This window comes from Fistularia commersonii, chromosome 16 (assembly GCF_037954325.1).
Source record: "Fistularia commersonii isolate RoL2024-O1a breed Wild chromosome 16, RoL_Fcom_v1.0, whole genome shotgun sequence".
Taxonomy (NCBI): Eukaryota; Metazoa; Chordata; class Actinopteri; order Syngnathiformes; family Fistulariidae; genus Fistularia; species Fistularia commersonii.
The window spans coordinates 1,023,119-1,047,500 of NC_141299.1; the positions used below are offsets into that span (position 1 = coordinate 1,023,119).

At 46.2% G+C, this 24,382-nt stretch overlaps 1 protein-coding gene across 1 annotated transcript in view; it reads right to left on the bottom strand.

The window, feature by feature from the left end:
- Window positions 1–10,348: 10,348 nt before the first annotated feature.
- ror1 (receptor tyrosine kinase-like orphan receptor 1) overlaps window positions 10,349–24,382 on the bottom strand; it is a 143,746-nt gene continuing 129,712 nt past the window's right edge. The window contains exons 5-12 of the mRNA XM_086162370.1: window positions 23,096–23,223; window positions 21,485–21,802; window positions 20,279–20,524; window positions 19,871–20,085; window positions 15,115–15,294; window positions 14,042–14,269; window positions 13,354–13,718; window positions 10,349–13,117 (exon numbers count right to left, since the gene is read on the bottom strand). Of these exons, the coding sequence (XP_086018496.1) occupies window positions 12,427–13,117; window positions 13,354–13,718; window positions 14,042–14,269; window positions 15,115–15,294; window positions 19,871–20,085; window positions 20,279–20,524; window positions 21,485–21,802; window positions 23,096–23,223 (2,371 nt within the window). The 3' untranslated portion in view covers window positions 10,349–12,426. The remainder of the gene's footprint in view (window positions 13,118–13,353; window positions 13,719–14,041; window positions 14,270–15,114; window positions 15,295–19,870; window positions 20,086–20,278; window positions 20,525–21,484; window positions 21,803–23,095; window positions 23,224–24,382) is intronic.

Here is a 24,382-nt window from a genome sequence, read left to right on the forward strand (position 1 = left end):
ACTCCACTGCTCTTTTATCACCATGAAGAAACATCTATCAATAGCGTACGCGTCCACAGAAGGTAGTCAGCACTTTATCTTCCGTCGGTTTCAGGTCCGGGGTCATCAGTTTAGGGATGGAGCTGAAGCAGACGTGGACGTATCTCCTGCGCTGCGCTCCTCGTGGTCACGATGAAGCAACCACGGAGCCGTTCATCGCATTTTCTGACTCTGAGCAGGGCGGGGCCTCTGAATAGGCAGTTGCCATGGCAACGTTATTCTCTGAAGTTTTGCCCCCTCCTTTCTTTTTTCTTTTTACAGCTGGATATATCATCCAGCTAACCCCTCCTCCTCCTCCTCTCCCCACATCTCTCCCTTTTCTGCTACATCAAAATGCTCTCTTTGAAGACTTAAGCCGATTTCAAGTCAAACCCGAAATGCTATTTCTGGCTCCATTCAGGACCCAGGCTTTGTGACGTGAAGAATTTTGACATCTGTATGTGTGTGTACGTGTGTGTGTGTGTGTGTGTGTGTGTGTGTGAGCAACAAAAATACGACTCAGTGCACTTTGTAGGAAATGTACCACTGTAAAAAACAAAAACAAAAAACAAAAAAAAAAAAAAACACTTGATAAACACAAACAAGCCATATGATTAAAAAGGCCGCCTGCTGGCTGCTGCCGATAATGAGAGGCGCGACAGCGTGTGTGTGTGAGTTCAGATGCCGACTTCCAAAAGAAAATTTAATAAATAAAAAAAACCTCATCAAAAGCGGAGGAGAGTGGAAAAGAGGACAGCAGCAGCGGGAGGGGAAGATGATGGGAGGAGAGGAAGACACATTCATGTCGTGACGGCTGAGGTTTTCCAAATGTGAAATAATAATTAGTGGAGGGTTAATAGGATGTGGAGATATCACGCCCTAGATAGATAGATATCTAGATAAATATCTGGATAGATATATAGAGGGAAACACATTTCTACGCCATGCATGTGACAATAAATGGTTTCAATCTTGAAGATCGAATGTTACTGAGAAAATGATGATGCTGCTATTGCACAAGATACCATTATGGTACAACCTACCTGACAAAAAAAATAAAATAAAAACATCTGCTCCTACTCTCTCATGCTGTCAAATATCAATCTGTATCTGCGTGTACTTCACACCTCATAGTTTTATGTAACAGTGCACTTTACCACTAGCTTCAGAGATGTAGATGTTGAGGATGTCTTTGGGAGTGTCGAGGATGGATAGGATCAGGAATGAGTCCATCAGAGGGACAGCACATGTTAGATGTTTAGGAGAGAAGGTCAGAAAAGCCAAACTGACATAGTTGGGTCATGGACAGAGGACGAATAGTGAATATATTGGTAGACGGATGCTGGAATTGGAGGTCTCGAGGACGACCAAAGAGAAGATTTATGGATGTCGTGAGAGAGGATATGAAGGTAGTTTGTGTGAGAGAGGAGGATCCAGAGAATGGGGTTCGATGGAGAGGGTTGATTTGTGGAGAGCCCTGAGGGGAAAAGGCCAAAGGAAAAAAGGAATTTGTCACAGGGGTGCAGGACATGTTTGACCGAGACAAAGTGAAGCCTGAGAGGGTCTGGGAAAGTACCCCCTGTGAAAAGTGAGGATACACTGGATATAATAATATAATATAATATTATAATACATATGCCCAATTTATTCATCTGCCAACACAACCCAGGTGTCTGATGACACTTCCTGGGTGAAGGAGGAGGAGGTGAGGGTCGGCATGAATGAGCTATCACTGCTAATGATAATTTTTTTTTTTCTTTCTGTTGACTATTATTATCTTTGCTGTTCTTGTTGTCCCTTATTTATTCTATTTATTTGTCTCTTCTATTTTATATTCATATTCATATTTATAGATATGGTTATTGCTGCGCTGCTGTGACAACTAGTTTCCCCTATGGGGAGCAATAAAATATCTTATTTTCATAACAGTAGTGCTAAAAGCTACTTGCTAGTAGCTAAAATGATACAATAATAGAATGAACACCAATGGCGGATGGGCGGTGAGGTGCTGCAGTAGATGATCTAATGCCAGGTGGAAACCTGAGACATGAGAGAGCTCAGGAGAGGAAACACATACACACACACACACACACACACACACACACACACACACACACACACACACACACATGTTCCTGCTGAATGGCCCACGCTCTGAGTTCTGATCTGCTCATTCTGCACATACCACGATGCTCTGCCTCGTTCCTCCTGGTCTCTCGACCTTCAAGAGCAAAAGTCGGAATCTAGCTGGCCTCCACATTCCCAACCTGATCCAAGAGAAGTCCGATCTGATCTCTGAGGGCAGTCTGAGGAGGTATCAATCACGAGGGACGGGATTCAGATTTGAATGTTGCACAGACTGGACGTCGCGTTCATTGGCGTGAGAGTTTGAATCGATGTTCACAGGAATCCACGCTCTCTGTCAACGGCTGCAGGTGAAAACTGCCTTCCAGGAAGTGATTTCTTCTGCATGGTGGATGAAAGCAGAGGAGAGATGTCAGCCGAGGACCTTCAATGGATCTGATGGTTTGCCGTCTCTTTGAAAATGTCCGTTCCCTCTGCCAGGGAACCGTCATCATCTCACGTCTGATCTCGCAGGCGACACGGCACGGTGGGAGTTGAAACGAAGCGGCGAGTCTTACACACCTGCCTTTCATCCCGACCAGGAGGTCTCCAAAGAAGGTCGCCGGCTGCTGGGAATGATCGGCGATAAGGGAGCCAAGGAGGAGAGTGGTGAAAAACTTCCCTTCAAACGCGCTCCTCAGGCAATGCCGCCTAATTTCTGCGTGGGGTTCCTCAGGGTTCCCCAGGTCCTCTGGTTAGCAGAAAGAATGATAGTGTTTGCAGACTTTGGTTGTGGAGAAAGATCTCAGCTCCAGATGCAAAGCAAAGGTTTGGTAAAGGAACGACGCAACCGGCTTGAGAAGATGCTGGATGTGCCACCTTCAGCAAATCATGGATGCTTTAATTTGGTTAATCTGATTGGTAGCAAAGGAGATGAGTCTTCTTCTCCTTCGGGGTACTCCTATCTGGGTCACCATAGCTAATCATCTGCCTCCATCTAGCTCTCTCCTCTAACACCAACTACCTTTCTGTCCTCTTCCCCTCCATCCACAATTGAGGATGAAACTGAGATGGTTTGGAAATGGACAGAGGAGGGATGGAGATGATTTGGGATAGTTCAGCTCCCAGGCAAGAGGTCTAGAGGAATACCAAGGGAAAAGCAGAATTTTTCACAGAGGTGCAGGACATGTATGTCTAGACAAAAATGATGACTCGGAAGGTTTGGACAGTAACACCCCTCTACTCATGTCCAAAACCATGGTGAAGATCTGGGTGGAAGGTTGCTGAAGGTGGACCTACTAGGCAGGAAGTCTAGAGGAAGACCAAAGAGAAGATGTATGGACAAAGTAAGAGGATAAGTTAGTTGGTGTGAGAGAGGAGCATACAGAGAATAGGATTAGATGGAGAAGGTTGATTTGCTGTGGAGACCCTTGAAGGGAAAAGCCCAAAGGAAAAGAAAAAGTTTAAGGTAGGAGTGCACTTTATTGCCACTCTGTTATTATAATTTTGTGTGTGAATGCTTGTATATCTCTTGCTAGGTATTAACAAGCTGGTGTTAAATTTACAAATAATTTATGATGAAGATACATAACTCAGATGACAATATTCAGCCAACTATTATGATAATTACTGAAATTATATGTCTTAATATTTGGAAAGATAATCTATCCTCTTATGTCCAAGTTATTAATTTATGAATTTTTTGTAATGCAAAAAAACAGTCAAAAAATGTCTGAATGTCTCTGTGGCATAAAAATTAGGAGGCTGTGTTGCTTGTGACACACCTAAAGGAAAAAGGATTGAGGAGGTTGCAAGGAAATTTGGGGCTTTTTTTTGGGGCCCCAAGTGAGGTGGCAAATTTGGACTTTTTGTTCTTGGCTTTGGGGTGACGTTATTCAACTTGACCGTGAAAGCAAAAGATTAAGAAAAAAAAAGGAAAACAGCGGATGAGGTGGTTCAATTGAAACTGCAGGCTCACAAAGGCATGACGGCAAGTAGTAGTGAACTGGGACACTTTCTTTGGAGGCCTTGTTCTCAAAGTCGTGAAATAATGAGACGTATTGGGCCGAACAGTTGGAGTACAAGGATAATATTGATGTTTCAGAAGCCGAGAACCTCCTCTTTCCAACAATGGACGGAACTTAGAAAGTCATTTGGGGGAGGAGAGCGATCCTTGTCTTTGCTTAAATCCATTCACCCTCTCATTCATGTCAAATAGAGACATGCAACCATTCACCCATTCATTCACATGTCATAAGGACACATACCCCTATTCACTCATTCATTTGTATGTCATATAGGGACATAAATCCACGCATTTCTTGCAGGGTTACGCTGGGTAACCGTTGGGTACGCGATTAATAGACTCATCCGTTCGTATTCAAGTTGCCCAGAATCTCTGGGGGTCCACCGCCCTGGGGCTAGGAGGGGCCCCCCAGCTTGGAGGGGAGATCTCAGACTTTAGGGTTGAGTGGAACCAGACTTTTGTTGGAAGGGAGCTGAAGAGGAGAAGGAAGGGGGGTTGGACGAAGAGTGGCGGGCCTTCAACTTGGAGCCCCGACGCAAACAGATGGAAACCATTAAACCCCCATTCCAGCACAAAGATGGATGGATTATGGATCGAGGAGGAGGGGGGTCCGAATGGATCCAGAAGAGAAGGTAGAGAAGGTGGTGGGCGGGGGCTCCAGGGTTAAGAGATACTGTTGAATTGAAAGAGGACTGTGTGGACTCTCAGGGGATTACACCATAGAGGTGATGGCGGGAGGCTGATGATGGAGAAGGTCCACTCTCCTCCCGAGACCCTGACTGCAGGACAAGCGTTGTAGATGAATGAAGGAATGAAGATCAGAGCATGAAGTTTAAGGTCCGTCAACAGACACCAGCATTGTGGTTCGTCCATGGCTGGGATCTGCAACAACCATTCATTCACTCATTCCTTCATCATCGATGACTGCATTGAGGTTCTTGGGAGGGGGTGGAGCTCACTTTGGATGAGAAGATTGGGTTCCACCTGGATCGATTAGAACCACATATAGAGGCATGCAACAATTCACCCTCTCATTCACAGCTCAAATATAACGAGAGGAACCCGAGACCCGACACAGAAAGGTACCCTGTAGGAACTAAACCTACGGAGATTCTTGCTGTGAGGCACCAACCTCAAGAATTTGAGTTTTGGTATAGGAGGGGGGGTTAAAACGTGGCATATGTCAAAACCCCTGAAATAGAGAGCGTGTCCTGCGGCTGCTAAATAATACATGACAAATTTTATCATTTAATGAGGATCCAGGAGCAGGAGCCCGACTGTAACTGCCAGGGAGAAGGAGACGGCTCCTCAGGAAGACCTCAGGCTCCTGCATCTCCACTCTCTGTACTCAGGCCCTAATGAGATTCTCCACATAAAAATAATTAGCGTGTAGCCGGCAGCTGCGGGCTTGCTTGAAGTCGACTTAATTCCCATCTCTTTCATTGCACCCCCAGGGGAGGAACCAGGAAGTGACGGTTGGCTTGGGGCCGGTCAAGGGCTTCACCTCTCCTCCCCGAGCAGCAGAGGTCAAGCACCTGTCCGACCCTCAATGACGACGGCTCATATTCCCCCGACAATTGAGGGTTTGTTGGAGGCTCCCGCCATCCTCCAAGAGCAGGAAGCACTTGAAACCATATCTTGGTCTCCCTCGTCCTCCACCTTCGGTCGCTGCCTTAATCCCTTGTTGATAATGGATGTCACCTTGACTCCCCTTTAATTCAATCTGCATTTATTTCAACTCGATCTTGGATCATTTTTTGATGTTTTACCGAATTTTTTGCTCTATAAGAGGCACTTGAAATCCTTCAACCTTCTCAAAAATCATGGGTGCACCTTACGTATGAATTCTTGTTGTGCTTACTGACCTTTTTTAATTTTATGTGGTACACTGCGCTCATCATCTGTCAAATTGTTTCTGTACGACTTTGGTAAGCGACCAAGCCATTCCACTCGATCATTTGTCTGACTGTTCCCACTTCAGCCCTTGGTTGAATATGTGTTCCAATGTCAGAAAATGTTAGATAACTAATTATATCTTGCTGAATTACAACAAATATTGCGCTTTATAATGCTTTGCACCTTATGGTCCGCAAAATACGGTAAAAAGAATTTCAATCCGTTGACTGAATGCCATTGTCATAGTAACACCACTCCAGATGGACGATCAAACAATCGTGATTTAACGTTTGAAGTGAAGCAGAGATTCAGGATAGTTTCTGTTTTGAATGTCTTTGTTGAATTAGATCAATAGTGTTTTCCAGCCTTCATTAGAATTATCACACCACCAAATAAATGTATTTTTAATCAAATCAAATGAACCTGTATTCTTGGGCTATTTCTTTAACAGTGTCAGGGCCGAGTAGTGCTTCTACGATGGTTTTGCAGAAATGTAGTATTAATATCTGTTTGGATTTAGCAATGACCTCAGCAACTTTGTAGCAAGCTTTCAGAGCTTTCTTGCTCGTCTCGGTGGTTTTCTTCAACAACGCTGCCTGTTTCTCAGTCTGTTTACACACATGAACAAAATAGTCCATGTTCTTATCTTGAAGTGAGGGGTGTTTAGTTTGGAGATGGCGTTTAAATTAGTTTGGAACCAGCTTTTCCCCGCATACCACAGAGTCGGCTCAGTTGGGTCAGAATGTTCTTCATTGAGTACTTTTGCTTTTAAAATACCGTTACTTCCGGACACTAAGCAGCTACTTTTTTCACATGCTTTGAACACTGCGACTATGGATTTTAGGGGGGCCTCGTCGCATTGGACCGATGAAATCACAGTGAAATTCCGAGGCTGTTCAATTCTGACACAGATAAAGACGATTTTAATGGTTTTAGTATGCAGGAGGAAGACCAAGATTGCAATTAGCTGGCGTAGGACAAAGTAGGGATAGAAAATGGATGGATGGACTTTTCCTTGTGTTATTTATCATTCATTTTTTTCATTACCCTTGTTACAGGCACTGTTGTGTGTGTGTTCTGTGGCGCTCGGGAAGCTAATGGTGCAGAAGAGTTGGGGGTGGGATGGTATTTTGATGCTAATTTTATGAGCTGGTTGCTAATAAAGGTGCTGGCAGATAGAAAGCTTTTCAAGATTCATTGTCATATTTACAGTGTGGAAACGGGTTTCTCTGTACATTGAAATTTTTACTTTGCTGTCCACAGTGCATTTCAATTTGTATTGACAATAAATGGGTAGTGTAAACATTATCATAAATATGAACAGTATTTAGTTATTTTTAACAGTGCGGCTCATATTCAGGTGCGCTCAATAGTATGACGGTATCTATGTGTGATGTATCTCACACATAGATAAACAGATGGATAATCTCGCTAGAAGCATCACTAATTCCTCTGCTGTTTGAGCAGCAGCGAGGAGACACACAGGTTCATTCACTCGCTGTTGCCATCTAGTGGAAGAGCATTTCATTGTTCTGACAGTTACTGCATGCTGCTCACGTAGATCAATGTACCAACACACATTATTTGTGTTGAATACATTTTTGGACCAATCAAGTGAAAGTGGGGATATTTCCACGGGAAACACTGGATTAGATAATTAGATTATCCATCTGTTGCAACAATTCACTCACATTCACACATCTGGACAATTTAGGTTCTTCTAAACTGGACTGTGTGAGGAACCCAACATAGACACGGGGAGAACGCGAAGACTCCACACAGAGGAAAGCGGTGGGAAGCCTCTGACTGCGAGCAGGAAGCTCTAACCTAGGGGTGTCAAACATACGGCCTGTGGGCCGGTACCGGCACGCCAGGGGGTCCAAGTCGGTCCAGGGTAAAAAAAAACCCATAAAACTCATGAACTACTTTTTAAAAATAAAAATGCAGTTCCTATATTGTCTGCTAGGAGCGCACTGTTTTAGTCAGTGTTTGCAACATGGCACAACACCATGTGACTCACAACTTACAGCCGATGGCAGCAATGTGGGTTCCGGGTCTGTAAATGGCATTTTTACTTATTGTTAGACATTTACCTGCTTTTCTGTTGGACCCGACACCTTCATCAGCAAGGTGTTGTTGTCGAAAAATAAAATAAAATGCACGGAGAACTGAGAAGACAGAACTGAGGCATAGTTTTGTTGAAACTGCACTTACTTTTCTCCATGAATCTCAGGTTGTTTGTCATGCATTTTTGTCAAGAAACAGTTCATAGACTATCAAAATGTGTTATCATTTACCTTTTGTCCTTTACACTAAATCAAAGGAAAAATTTGGACTTCCTGTTACTTCTTGGTAATTACGGTATGATTTTACTGGTCCAGTCCCCTTGACATCAAATTTGGCCGTATGTGGCCCCCGGACCAAAATCAGTTTGACCTCAAAGGCCTCAAAAAATGGACTCCAGAGTTTTGGATCTCAAACAGGCATCTGCTTTTTCTAGGCGTTCCTTTCGTCTGCATCGATGTTGCTTGGGTTCTGAGAAGCTGCCATCCTGACTTCATCATCATATTTGTTTTTTATGCCGAAGGCCTCTGAACATCTCTTCTCCCAAAGCCCGCTCTATTGTTTGGATCAGTTGAAGACGAATTCCACAACTGGTAGCAATCAAGCGGGGATCCCGACGCTCCCCTCCGCTGTCTTCATGAAAGCTTCATGGGAAAGAAGGTCCATGTTTCCTCAAATGATGCAGCACCTGATTTATGCCGCAAATTAAAACCATTTGAAGAGCTTCTACCTGGAACGCTCTGCTTTCGTCCCATAAAGAAAACTATGTCTATCTTCTTCCCCTGTTTTGGAAACGCTCCACAGCCCCATTACAGGCTGGAGGGTCACAAGAAGGAGGTCACTTGCCAAGATTTCAAAAAAGTGCTTTGCAGCTTTCTCCTAAATATCTGAAGGGTTGACAGCTGCTCCACAGAGAAGGTAGACAAGGCGATACCTCCATCCCGTCTTCCAAGAAGACTCTGAATCCTTGATATGAGACATTCACCTGAGAAGGTAAAAGTTACACCACACAGTTGCTAAGTTCCAAACTCTTCCATCCAATTAATGTCAATCACATTCTTGGAATTCAGGCTTCACACAGGGGATGCTGTGACTCTTTCTTACTGATGGACGAATCTTATGTCCACTCGCACCGCCTGCTGGACAAATGGAGACATTGCTTGTTGGACCCTGGAGCGGCAGGACATGTATGACCTCTGTGTGGCAGTAGCGAGGTGTACCATAGGTATTCCAGGTTGGGGTGGGAGGGCTTAAAGGATCTATTCTGAGCCCCCTCTTGTTTGGAAATGGTAATGGATAGGGTGACAGATGAGATGAGACAGGAATCTCCATGGGTGACAATGTTTGCAGATGAGATAGTGATTTGTCGTGAGAGCACGGAGTGAATGGCGGAGAAGTCGAGGTATGCTCCTCAAGAGGAGAGGAATGAGGGTTGGGTCCAGTAAGACTAAATACATGTTTGTGGACGAGAGGAGCCCAAGAGGAACCCGAGTGGAACCTTGAGGCTACAGGGAGGTGGAGATAAGGAAGGTGGAGGAGTTTAAGCACTTAGGGTCAACAGTCCAGAGCAATGGAGAGTGTGGAGAAGAGGTGGAGAAAAGTATGCAAGCAGGTTGGAATGGGAAAGTGTCAGGGTGGTAAAAGCATCAGCAAGAATGAAAGAAAAGGTGGAGAAGATGAAGGTGACGGCAACAGGCAGCAGAGATGGAGGGGCTGGTGATGAAGAGTGGAGGTTCTTTTTGGGAGTGAGGAGTGAGGTGAACCTGGACATGAAAACCAGTAGACATTGAAGTGTTGACTAACTTCTGTGGAACCGTATGCTATTGATAGGTGTTTCTTGATGGTGATAAAAGAGCAGCAACTTGAAGGAAAGGAAAGGTGGAGACGGAGGAGGTGAAGGGCAGCCATTTTGTCTGGTTTGGAGACACTGAAGAGGAAACAGGAGTCAGAGATGAAGATGTGGAAGTTCCTCTTTGGGAGTGAGGAGGATGGAGAGGATCAGGAACACATTCGTCAGAGGACACCACATGTCAGATGTTCTGACATGTGGAGGTAAAGACTGAGATGGAGGAAGACCAGTGAGGATGTTTATGGATGGCGGGGAAGGGGACAGGAAGGTAGTTGGTGTGTGAGGAGAGGGTTAAATGGAGGTAGATGATCAGCTGTGGTGACCCTGAAGGGAGCAGCCTAAAGGACAAGAGGAAGATGTGATTTCATCTGTGAGGATCCCAGAGGATTCAAATTGACAAGAAAAAAACAAATGACGGTGTCACTGCAGCGTAAACCAAACAAAATCATTTAATAAATGACTTTTGAAATACAAAAAAAAAGTTCTGTGCAAAAATGTCCAGACAGCGTACAGAGAAGGCCCGCTCGGTGGATTCGACAGGAGCAGGAAACCTCATCGAAATCCATTTGTTGGCTGTTAACTTCCTGAACAATCACTGATCTCCAAAAAGGCACAAAATGACTTTTACTCCTCGCCAAATACCCCCAAAAAAGAGAAAAGAAAATACCTTGATTGTTATTTAAATTCACAGTCTTGTGTACGAGTGGTTTCGGCGCCGCTACATTACACGCCGGGGAGGGGCAGGGGATCACGTGCACCAGCTCAGATGCCTAGGTAGCTTCATTTTCATAATGACGGAGAGGAAAGCGGGAGAAAGAGTACGATTTAAATAATCTGGAGCTACAAAAAATAAAGCTAGTGAGGAAGCGGGAGACGTTCTCTTGAGGATTGTCCAAGCCAACAGGCATGACGGAGGGTTCCTCTTTGCCTTCTGCGCAGCCATTCGCGGATAGCTCATCAGAACCGAGCGCATAAGAATAACTTTACAAACCAATGATTGTCATCTCCACTTGCGACCTGCGATTCTCCCTCAAAACCTCAGACCCTTTCTTTTTCGGCACTGCCAACTTTTAAGATTCGCACAATAACAGAAACCAAGCTTTATCAAGCATTGACCAAAATTCGTCCCTACAGGGCCGAGAATCCATCTGTTGCCCGAAACCCCTCATGACGACTTGAGTCTGTTCGTCTGCTCGCCCCAAACTGGAGTCTCGCATCTTAGAATCACTAGATCCTGTAAAGGCGTCGCCTTCTGGATCATTGGAGCGCGACCCAAACGGGCAAGAGTGACCATCTCCAGCTCCTCCTGACTGAGTCCAGGAAGAGCGGCGATGGCCTCTGCTTGTGGCTCAGTGATGAAGAGCAGCACTACCTCCCATCATATGTACTGTAAATCACCCCAGACAGCTAGTTAGCTCCAGCCTTGCCTTGACTGTGAGAAGATGGATTGTATTTTATACTCCCTGAAGGGCCGACCAATCCCGGGAAGGGACGCGTACCACGTCTGATGAGTGCTTTGGGCTGTCACCGCTCCCCATCTGTTCTACATTATTATCTCCGAGGCGACGAGATGATCCCATACACATTAAGCCCTGTCTTTAAATTTTAAAATCCCCATAAAATCCCATCAATAGATCAAGTCAATCAATATTAAAATGCAAAAGGAGTTGGTGTGTGAGGAATGAAATTAGCGTTAGCGACATTGAGCTCCCAGGGGTTCTGTTTGGTGTTTGTCCGTTCATTTGCAGATTTGCCGGTCATCCTTCTAGGCCAGCAATTCACGGCATATCTACCACGGAGGGATGAAATTAAGAGGTCAGACAAGGCACTGGTGGTGGCTGCACCGTTGCAAGAGAGGCACTGGTGGGTGGGAAAGGTTCATGTCCAATCAGAGGTCGCCTCCACTCGGGCTGGACATCCGGATGTGAGAGTCATTGAAGCTGCACGATAAACATTCAGGTGTCATGTCCAAAGGGGCCGGGACGGAGGAAAACCAGTACCTCCAAGGCGAAACAATCAAGAATCCAAATGACCTCTGCACCTCGTGCCAGAACCTGCGCACTATTCAACCGTACCGGCCATTTTCATTTTGTACTTGTACACCAGCAAATGAGTTGCCGATGTAGAAAACCTGTTGACAAACTAGAGTCCATAAGGCTGGAATGGAGGATTTGCTTCGTTTCCACCTTAAAAAGTTTAAAAAAAAAAAGTTCTCTTGAATATATAAATCCATTCACAACATATGTACCGTATTTACACAAAATGGGTAGAATAATAACACAGTATTGCTAAAACCTTGATAGGAAGTACACTTGCTTAAAAATGGTAAGGCGTTACAACAGAGGTGTCTGGGTACTGATTCTCACACCTGCTCGGACCCAACATGCTCGCAGGGGTTGTTGATTGAGTCTCTACATGACCAGCATTTCAGTCTTGGACCTTGTCCCGGGACCAAGGGGCAAGCGGGACCCATAGCTGGGTCCAAAGAAAGAAGCATCCTTCGGTAGACTTACAGGTCTGCGGTGATGACCGAGTCGTTGTACATCAGTACGTCAGAATCAGCAGCCAGCAGCGCTGATGTCTGCGACGTGTGGTCCATCGGTCCGACCCCCTTCTGCGATAGCTGTCCGTACACCTGGCCCGGCCCGCCGCTCCCCGGCATGATGCAGTGAGACAGGAGTGGCGTGTTCGCGTCATGGTTGGAGCCCGTTGTGGACGGAACGCCGCTCACGTGACCGGTACTGGTGGAACCACTGGCGCTGCTCGGGGAGCGACTCTTCGGAGGGGGCAGGTGGTGTTGGATTACCCTGGTGGGCGGAGCCGGGGCCGGGAAGTGGGCGGGGAAAGCCGCGTATCCAGGTGGGATTGGGTAGCCATTGACAGGGATAAAGCGTTGGTGACTTTGAGGCACGGCCATAGGTGTCCACGCCGGGATCGGAGCCATCTGGCCGGCGGGGATGGCCTGTGCCGGGTAGAGGTACCCCGCCGCGGCCGCGTAGCGAGGATTGCTCAGGTTGCTGACAGGGCTGGCGCTCAAAGAGGTGGTCTGGGTGGTGGCGTTGCCTCCACCACCGGAGGGTGTACTGGAGCTGGCGTGAGACGACAGGCCCTCCCAGGCTCGCAGGCGGGAGTGGATGTCTTTAAATCGTGGTCGCCGGGCTGGTCCCTCCTGCCAGCACTCCGTCATCATACCATAGAATCTAGGAGACACCGGTTTGTCAGTCGTGTCTGACGGGAGGACGTCACCACCCATGCTCATATAATAGCTACGAAAACTGATGGATGTTAGCAATTTAATGTATTTCAGATTGACAGCGACCGTTTTGGAGTTTTCTGCCCCTCAGCTAGTCGGTACACACATGAGAAGCTCACAAAGTTATATTCCTGGAAGCGCTGAAGCTCAAAGCTCACATTTGTCTGAGGAATGTACACCTACCTTGGCGGGCAGTCCTCGGGACATGGCAGCAACTGCCTCTTTCTCACCATCTCCATCACCTCCTGGTTGGAGAAGCCGTAGTAGGGCTGCAGCCCGTAGCTGAAAATCTCCCACAGCACCACGCCAAATGACCAGATGTCCGAGTCTGTGGTGAACTTCCCGTAGGCGATGGACTCGGGGGGCATCCAGCGAATGGGCAGCAGGGTCTTAGGCTGGATGCAGTAGTAGTCTGAGGAGTAGATCTCCCTGGAGAGGCCAAGGTCAGAGATCTTGACATGGAGCTGTTCCCCGACTAGAATGTTTCGCGCAGCAAGGTCCTTGTGAATGTAGCAGTGACTGGCCAAGTACTCCATCCCAGCAGCCACCTGGGACGGAGCAAAAACAAAAGGAAAGAGCTATTTTAGGCAAACCTGTCTGTGAGTTGAACGGCTGTGACAGCCACTGGTGTTGTGATCTTCTCGCACGAAAATCTCCTCAAATGCAGGTGTATCTGGAAAGTAGGGTTTAGGGAATAAATTGCAATGAGGGGAGGGACCGGAGGAACCCTACCCAGACACGGGGAGAACCTGGAGACACCAAACAGAAAGGCTCCCCATCGGAACCCAGCCAGGGACCTTCTTGCCTTCTTGCACCGTCTTTACTGGAGGTCTAACTGCTCACCATCATGAAGTGACCCTTGCACACTTACCTGAATGGTCATGTGCAAGAAGTCCCCGTGATCCAGGCTGGATTTCACCGTGCCGTCCTCGTCACTGCTGCAGCCGACGTCAGAGTGGGGCGAACGCATGATGAGGAACTCGTGGAGGTCCCCTTGGGGGAGGAACTCAAACAGCATGCAGACCGGCTGCTCCTGGGTCACCACGCCCAGCAAGCATACAACGTTGGTGTGCTGGAGCTCCGCCAGCACTGCGGCCTCCTACATGGAACACGCAAACGGAGGTGATGAAGATCCCAGAGTTGAATCTAAATGACTTAGAAAGGGCAAAGAAGTGGAGCGAAAGAGTTATCTTTAAATCTATCTGATTAAATATTTTGTAATTTTGAGAGACTGCTTTCCCCTGCAGTAGCCCACTGGTCAGCCAACCCACACATGTGCTTATGTCTCCACCTGCAGGTGACAATTTGGTATTGACAAGTATATTCTAGTAGAAATGAAGAAGGTGGAGAAGTTTGAGTAGTCAAAAGCAGCAGAGAGGGTGGGGAAGAGGTGGACCACAGAATGTGTCCATCAGCGGAACTGCACATGTTAGATGTTCAGGAGATAGTCAGACTGAGATGGCTTGGACATGGACGGAGGAGAAGATGGGAGGTGGTTGAGAGGTTGGAACTGTCAGGCAGGAGGTCCAGAGAGGGATGGATGGAGAGAAGCTAGTTGGTGCGAGAGGAGAGGATGGTCAGATGCACGCTGGCGACCACTGAAGGGAGCAGCCCAAAGGAGGAGAAGAAGACTCCTGTATATTCTGCTTTCTCTCTCCAAGATGTTTTCACTGACACTTTTCACTTTCTCTGAGGGAGAAGGAATAACATCTCCTTCTCTGTCCAGCAGCAGAAGCAGAAGCCAACAGAATGATTTACTTCTGTGTTTGTTTGAGTTGGTTTTTATGTGAATTTGGGGGAAAAGAAAGAGGCCCGGGTCCAGCAGCCCTCTGCTGGTTGGTCTGGATTTCTTCTGGCAGACCTTCTCAGTCTTCTCTTGGCTGCTGTTTTGATCATAGTTGAATTTATTGCTCAGCAAACCGACTTTTTTCACGAGTGTCTGACCTGCTGGAAGTCGCTCCACTGCTGCCCGCTGGTGACGTCCTTCAGCGTCTTGATGGCAACCAGCTGAGCCTGGTCCATTCCCGGCAGGTAGAGGTGACCCTTGTAGATCTTCCCCAGGGCGCATTCTCCCAGCTCCTCCATGAAGCGCACGGCGGACAGGGGAAGCTCTTTGGCCTTACTCTGCAGAAGAGGAAGGCAGAACAAAAACACAGTTGTTTACTTTGTTAAATCGGACCATTTTACTCATATTGGCCGTGAACAGAAGGAAGAAATGGCGCCATCAATCCAACGCCGGTGTTTCTGACGGACAGCGGGCAAAGAGCCTGACACAACAGCGGATTCGGGCGAGCGCGAACATGTGCATGTAAGTTAAACACGAGGCGGCTGATGGTTATCGCTCTCCGCCTCCGTCCATTCCATCGGTTTTCGGAAGTTGGAAAACACGGAAGCACTAACGGCGTACGAAGCGCTCGGCTGACAGAATGACAGCGTTCCGGGGAGAGCGGGGGAAAATCGTAAAAACAGAGCGTGTGCAGAAATACAAGCGATGAGAACCGTTTAGTCTGTGGGAGTTTTTGAGGAATTTAAGACAGAATTATGACAAAATCACAAAGCAGGCATTGAATGCAATAAGTGCTTTACTTTTGAAATACTGTTGTCTAGAGGGTCAACAAACCCACGCTGCACACACTTTGGCCACTCCAATGGATGGATGATGGATGGATGTGTGCATGCATGGTTGGTTGGATGGATAAATGGATAAATGGATTGTTGAATGGATGGATGTGAGGATGGTTGGACACATGTGTGCATGGATGTATAGATGGATGAGTGAATGGATTGTTGACTGGATGGATGCGTGGATGGTTGGACAGATGTGTGCCTAGATGGATGGAAGGATGGGTGAATGGGTGGTTGGATTGATGGATGGATGGCTGGATGAATGGATGGATGGATTGATGGATGTGTACATGGGTGGGTGGATGGATGGATGGATGGTTGGACAGAATGTGTGCATGGATGGATGGATGGATGGTTGGGCAGATGGTTGGATGAATGGATGGATGGATGAGATGAGAACAACTTTATTAATCCCGAAGGAAATTGTTGTGCCAGAGTTTCAAGTGAAAACATAACAGTAATAGACAATGGTGGAAAGGAGGAAGAATAAGAAATATAATGAAATATAAATTGTCTTAGCTGTTAGCAGTAACTACAAAGATTGAAGATTCCCTGCGGCTGAGGGAAGAGGAATTAAAATGTCTGATAGCCTCAGGTAGGAAAGACCTCCTGTGGCATTCAGTGGAGCTCTTTGGTGGTATCAGTCTACGACTGAAAGAGCTCCAACAGGACATCAAGGTGGCATGCAGGGGGTGATGGATGTTGGCCATGATGCTGAGGAGCTTCCTCATCATCCTCCTCTCTGAAACCTGCACAACAGACTCCAGCTCCACTCCCAGGACAGATCCAGCTGGATGCATAGATGAATGGATATTTGGATTGTTGGATGGATGTGTGCATGGATGTTGGATGGATGAATGAATGGATGGATGGCTGGACAGATGCGTGCATGGATGGGTGGAGTCATGGATTGGGTGGATGACTGGATGTATGGATAGATGGGTGGATGAAAGTCACATGCAACAGTCGAGTGCTGATATGGTAGCTTGGATATATTATCAAATCTTCTTCTTCTCCTTTCAGCTTTTCCCTTCAGGGGTCGCCACAGCGAATCAACTTTCTCCATCTAACCCTATTCTTTGTATCCTCCCCTCTCACACCAACTACCCTCATATCGTCTCTCACTACGTCCATAAATCTTCTCTTTGGTCTTCTTTGAGACCTTCTGCCTGGCAATAATGACATGATATCCATGAAGTTTGCAACATGAAGTAAAACAAGAACCACTTTGGAGACAATTATCTTAATTCAACACCAGCAGATGACAAATAATCCAGGAGCTAGCACCTGAGATGTGCCTGTTAGCTGGCAGGTATTGTGAATCTGCAGGAACTGAGCTAAGTATAAGCAGCTATGCAGTGTTTGTGCGTAATTGTGCAGTTCCTGAGGAACCCAGGAGGTGGCGGCGCTGTGCATGCAATGCTGGGGGTGGACTGAAGTTATGAGACTTGCATATGTTTTTGTTTAAGAATTGGCCTCGCTCCATACGCCCAACCTCAGATCCTCCTCTCGCCGCCACATGGCGTGCACGCATGTACCTCTCGAGGGCTTCGTCACAGAGCCGACCTCTGGGTGACCCCGCCTCCTCCAAGACTGGGGGGAGGCGAGGGAAGACACCCGCAGAGTCAGGATGATAGAACTCTACCACGTCAGGTTTGATAAAGCGAGAAGTTTAGCTCAATAACAGTGGTATCTTATTTCATGTAGCAGAAAAGTATCATTTATTATTCCATATAATCGTCTTCATGGATTTGTGTGAATAATGAATCTCATTCTGTGTGTGTATATATATATATATATATATATATATAAAATAGATACACACAGAATGATATATGATCATGATTAATAAACTAGTGCATTGCATCGATCTCTCGATCTATCTATTATTGAGTAATTGCATAGATGCATAGATGTAACACCAAGTCTCAGCTCCAGGGGCAGCATCCTCCTTCCATTGAAATCAAGATTTAAGATATAATACGTAATACAACCACTGAGATATATATAAGATAACTGAGCCTGTCTGGCTGTTTTCCAAAATGTTTAAAATACATTTAAAATATGTCATCATCAGCAAACCCTGACATGTCTGGGCCTCCGAATACATGTGTCAAACTCAAGGCCCGCGGGTCAAATGTGGCCTGACACATCATTTTCTGTGGCCCACGAGAACGTCTTAAGGATTCGTAATAGGACTGATGTCAGAGATCCCTATTTTTCAGCACGATGATTGTGTGGTCCTGGAGGTGTCCTCAAAAACTCAAAAACACAGGGGCAAAGAAGTCTCACAAACAAAAGTTCTCCCTCAGTGGGGGGGGGGGGGCATTTTCTGTAGCCAACAAGAATGTCTTAAAAGGTCTTATTGTCTGAAAATAAATAAGTCATACACGTGCATTGAGTATAAAATACATATCCTACAATTCATGCCGATCAGGTTACCTGTGTGACGGCTTCCCGACATTAGATTGCAGTGTATCCAATGTATTAATGCCATTTTCAATTATTGGGATTTAGAAATACAATCCCTAAATATCCAGGAGGAGAAAAGTTGATGCAGACTGGAAGCTGTTTCTAGAAAGATGGGAAGGTTTGTGCTTCAAGGAGAAAAAGCGCTATGTCTTTTGTGTTATGAGGCAGCGTCGGTTGTCAAAGAGTACAATCTACGTCGGTATTTAGACACCAAACATGGAGCTAAGTATGCCAAAGTTAGCCTACCTGAAAAACAACAAATCGTCCGAGATTTAAAAGCCATTAAAAACTATGACGGCAGCAGAATGTGTTCATAAAAGTCGCAACCAAAAACACTGCAGCACTGGAAGCTAGCTTTGCAACAGAACAGCTAGTAAACATCGTTTTTTTGCATCCATGCAAATGCCTAAGTAAAATTTTGGAATTGAATGAGTTATTTAACATTAAAGAGTAGTTACATTTATTTTACATTACATTTGGTTCCATTTATACTGTTAGCGTTCCATGTGGCTCTTTGAGGGCAACCGTTATGCTGATGTGGCCCTTGCCGAAAATGAGTTTGACACCCCTGTCTGAATGTAATGGTAAATTCGATTCCCAGACGCAAGGTCATCGGAAATGTGGCGAGGACCTTTTAAACAAAAATAATAATAATAAAAAACAGGTATTAACGGTCCCTGACGCTTGCATTACACTTTGCGGTCGCATCTGCACGGTAACCTGACACCCGTCACCTTGAATGTCAACTAAAGTTTGCACCAGGAGACACGCCGTCTAGATGACCGTCTTCCCCTCCATAACCAGCAGCTCCAGCATCACAAAAGACAAACACATCTGGCACAGGGTGGAGGACCATTAGGAGAAAGATGATCCCCGCTGGAGGAACTGTACGACTGCAGGAGGAGGGGAGGGAAGGGGGGAAGAGTGACGGCGAGGGTGAAGATTAAAAAAACGAGTCAGTGCTTTTTCAGGGGTCCGAGGGGCAACCAGGGGGGAGGATGGATTCGGTGGTGGCGGGGGGGTTGGGAGGAGGAGTGTGAAGGAGAGATGTGGAAAAAGAGGGAGAGAGGGTGGGGAAACAAACATAGCGGAAAAGAGCTGCAGGAGAACATTCCTAGAGCTGCTAGGCTCTGATGAAAAAGATACGAGACATTCTCTGAGACAGGTCATGTCCACACACACACACACACACACATGCATGCACACTAAACACAGTGTGAGGTATCCAGGGTGACACACACACACACACACACACACACACACTCACACACACACACACACACACACACACACACACACACCGAGCTCTGCTGTGTTTTGACTCCTTTTGCAGCCTGCCAAGACAGGAACACTGCACGACAGCCCATGTGTGTGTGTGTGTGTGTGTGTGTGTAAGTGTGACCCCAGTCCTGGTGACTTGAGTATTTGAGTAGAGAAGCGGCGGACGGTCGTTGTCGTTTATGCATAGGCTTCAATGTTAAGGTGAATGGGTCGCCACGGAAACGGGTTGAGAGGTGAATAAAAACCCCTGTCAGATCTTGTAGCATGAGGATCTGATCACAGCGGTGCAGACTCCGGGCTGGACCTTGATCTCGGGACCTACCTTGGGTTTGTACGCCGTGGCCAGCATGGACATCTCCACGTTCTGGCCGCGGACGGGCTTGGGCTGGCGCGGCGCCGGCGGCCTGGCTGACTTCTGGTTGTTGCGGCACACACAGATGAAGAAGAAGAGCAAAGCGATGGCCAGGGGGATGGCCACGCTCGGGACCAGGATGTACAGGATCTCCATGTTGCCGCTGCTGGGCTTGTCCTTGTGGTCTACTGAAGAGGAGCAACATTCTAGATTTATTCTTGATACGACTCACAATCTATCAAAAATATGATTACTGGAGAGTTGAGGTCTTTTGTACACGGATGGATGGATGGATGGATGGATGGTTGAAAGCTAATGTAAGTTAGTCGAAGCGTCTAGCTTAGCATTTTAGCATGTTGATCTGGCAGGGCGACTCACCGCAGACTGGGATGTCACAGAGCTCCATCTGAACCCCCTCGTCCAGCGTGAAGCACCAGGGGCCCTGATGCTTGTTGCCCGGGTTACGGCAGTAGGAGTGCCCGCCGTTGAGCTCGGGGTAGCGGACGGCCAGGTAGGTGTGGCTGTGGGGGTACTGTGAGTTCCACGGCTGACACTGGCGCCCCGAGCGGGTCACACTGACCGTGCCGCGGTACTCAGAACCACTGCTGTTAAAGCACTTGTGATCTGGAAGGGGAGAGGGAGGTCTTCACTGGTGGGATGGATGGAATGATACATGCATTGTCACACTATAAAGGTGCAGATAACACCTAAAATGAACAGAATAGAATCAACATAGGCAGAATGTGAATGAGATGGATGCACTGTGTTTATATATACATATGTCATATTTTATGAAGTTTGTATAAAATATATCTTCGCTATTAAATGGATATAAAATATGTGTACTGAATAGCATGTGTATTACGTATATATATATATATATATATATACATATATGATGAGAGTACTATCTTGTATTATATATCTTATGATAATTATGTACGGGTATATGTATATAGATAAAAATATACATACATACATATATCCATACATACATATATATATGATACTTCATAGATAGATATAGAATGTTATGGATTTAAATACATATATGTGTAGAATGAGTTATGTATATACGTATGGTATATTTTATGCATATGTACAAAATGAGATGAATGTGTATATAAATATTGGATAAGGGTATTATGGGTATTATATGAAACAAACAGAATAAGATGGGTATATAATATATGTAAACATATAGAATGAGAGGAGTATGACATGTCCGTTATTAGATGGATGCAAAATATATATGTAGATACATATAGATATATAGATATATTTATTTACAGATAAACGTGTGTATGTTGTATGCAGTATGCATATTGCATCCATTTCATTCTGTATATTATTTGTATATATATATATATATTCTATGTATTTATGTATATATATAGAATGAAATGGATACAATAAGAAAGATATAGTATGTATACAAAGAATGATGGTTATGATATATAAATATATATTTATATATATACATATACACACACACACACACATATAGATATAGACACAGTTATAGATACAGATACAGACATATTCATAGATACCCCTCCCAGCCATTTTGAGAACGTGTCTTACTCTTGTTGATGGACTCGGCCATGGGGATGCCGATCCGCAGGCAGTTGGCGGCTTTTGGGCTGTCGGGCGCCGCCAGGTCCATGCAGTTAGGCAGCTTGAGCCTCTTCAGGATGAGGGGGTTGGAGCGGGCAATGATGTACTCCGTCTTGCACAGGTCGTTCTCCAGGATCTCGCACTCGTCCCTGCACAGGTCCCGCGCCTTGTCGGTGCCGGTGCTTCGGTCGCAGGTGGGAAAGGCGAAGTGGCAGAGCGAGGGGATGGCGAACTGGGAGCAGCGGTCAGACAGGTGGTTGGACGTCCCGATCATGGTGAAGGCGGCTGGGAACCAGGGACAAAACCATAACTACTCAGGGAGGACCAATGGGTAGAAGATCCCTGGTTCTATTCCCAGGTTCTCTCTGGAGTCTACATGTTCTCCTACAGTCCCAACACATGCAGGAGGTTGAGTAGAGACCCTGAACTGTCAGAATGTGTGAATGGTTGTATGTTTCTTTATTATACCCCTGTGATGAAGTGGTTTTATTGCTTTATAGTAGGGTTGTCAAACATTGGCCTGTAGGCCGGTACCGGCCCGCCAAGGGGTCCGATCCAGCCCATGAAATAAATCATGAACTCCCTTTTTTTTTTTAGATAAAAATGTAGTTCCTATATTGTCTGCTGTCTACTGTTTAAGTCAGTGTTAGCAACATAGCACAACACTATGTGACTCAGATGATAGCAATGCAGCTTCCGGGTCTGTAAATTGCATTTCTACTTATCAGAAATGTACCTGCGTTTCCTTTGGACCCGACACCCTCATCAGCAAGACTTCTTCTCAAAAGGATGTTTGAATGTGAGGGTGAATGGTTGCATGCCTCTATATTATGAGTGAATGAGTGAAAGAGGAGTTGTATGTCTTTATAATTGGCCCTGTGATTGGTCCAGGGTGAATCCTGCCTCTCGCCCAATGACAGCTGAGATAGACTCCACCCCGCCGCAACCTTGACTGCAGGTGTAGATGTGAGACTGAATTAATTAATATTCACTTTAGAAACCATACAATTATACCACATTATGCATCGAAGAATAGACTACGATTTACAAACTCACACATATACATACACACACACCTTCAGGCAGTCACACATACGTTCAGACTGTCACACACACCTTCAGGCAGTCACAACACTTTCAGACAGTCACAAACACCTCCTGACTGTCACACACACCTTCAGACAGTCTCACACACACCTCTAGACAGTCACACACACCTCCTGACAGTCACACACACCTTACGTGTGTTTTCCGTATTAAGTGTTCAGGCTGCCAACAGACTGTTTTCATAAAAATCAGCGAAAAATCAGACCTGGAGGTCAGAGAAACTCCTCCCTGGTCTTCCTCCAACCTTACCATCCTTCAACCCAGATCTTCTCCATTCCTCCTCTGTCCATGTCCAAAGAATCTCAGCGTGACTTCATCCCCAGACCACCTAACATGTGCTTTCTAAACAACCTTAAAGAAGGACCTCCGCATCCTCAACTCCTGTCTCCTCCCCCACCTTCTCCATCTCAACTGTTCCTCTTGGGTATCCACATATAAGGAAATGCAAGAAGTGTAGATGGTCCTCCTCACCCGTGATCTGGGTCTCCAGCTCGCCCTGTCTCTGCAGCGAGTCCACGAAGATGCTGCGGTTGCCGACGAAGCGGGCGCAGGCGATGCCCCTGTAGGGCTGGCAGAACCCCTCCTCGTCGAAGTCGTCCCTAAAACAGAGAAGGAGAAAAGATATCCGGTTACAAGTTGTGTGAGAACATCAGCATTTCAGCAGCTGGAATAACACAGTGCAGTACCAAAGGCTACCACTAGAGGGCAGCATAGCTCCGACTATAAGCCATCCCAGGTTGTTCGGCATCTCCTGTTTAAGTCTAACTGGATAAAGATAAGTCACTAAAGTCAACAGCATATATTTAACACACACACACACACACACACACACACACACACACACACACACACACACACACACACACACACACACACACACATACACACACACACACACATATATATATGCACGTTTCGTAGCGCGGTGTAAATCACATTAGGATTTAACGTCGGGCTGTTTATCTTTACTCCCGTTTATGGCGAGGGGATGTCATCATAATCCATAATCTGAAACATGTGCCGTGGGAGAGCGGCGAGGGGAAGGACCAGCCGACCATTATGGTTTCACAACTATAAAACATCACTCAGCGACTTTCTGGCCCTCTTTTAACCTCTTTTTTCCCTTCTTTTTTGATCCGCTCATCCATCCCTTTTGCTGTTTTACCCCATCTTTCCATGTGCTCATGCATGTGCGTTTGTGCCGTCTCTACGTCTGAGTCGGGTCGCCATTACATCACCCCTTAACCTAACGTCAACCTACACCTACCTCCACCTCTGCCCTCAGCTGAACCAGAACCAGATTCTGACCCCGACATCTAAAACCGAATATTAGCCTTCGAAAAAGAGGCCTTTGAAGGCGTCTCGGGATTCACACACTCGCTCGAATGTCCTCGTTCCCAGTGTGTCCTCTTTCTCAGGGTTTTAAAAAAAAAATCAAATTGTCCAAATTGAGTACACACACACACACACACACACACACACACACACACACACAAACACACAGTACCAAGTGTGGTCTTTGTGAAAGGTGGACAATGGCGTTAACACAAATGGCCTGCGTGCTAATTAAATACACACAAATGTATTTATTTGGGGGACAGGAGGCTCCGCCCCCTGATGGGGGAGAGGCTCCGCCCCCTCCATCTGACTGGGCAGCCGCCCTGCAAATTACAGCCTCCGAAATGAGCTGTAAAATAAATCAGCACCTCCCTGGAACAGAGTCCATAAAGCGTGGGCGTAAAACCCCTCAAAGGCAGC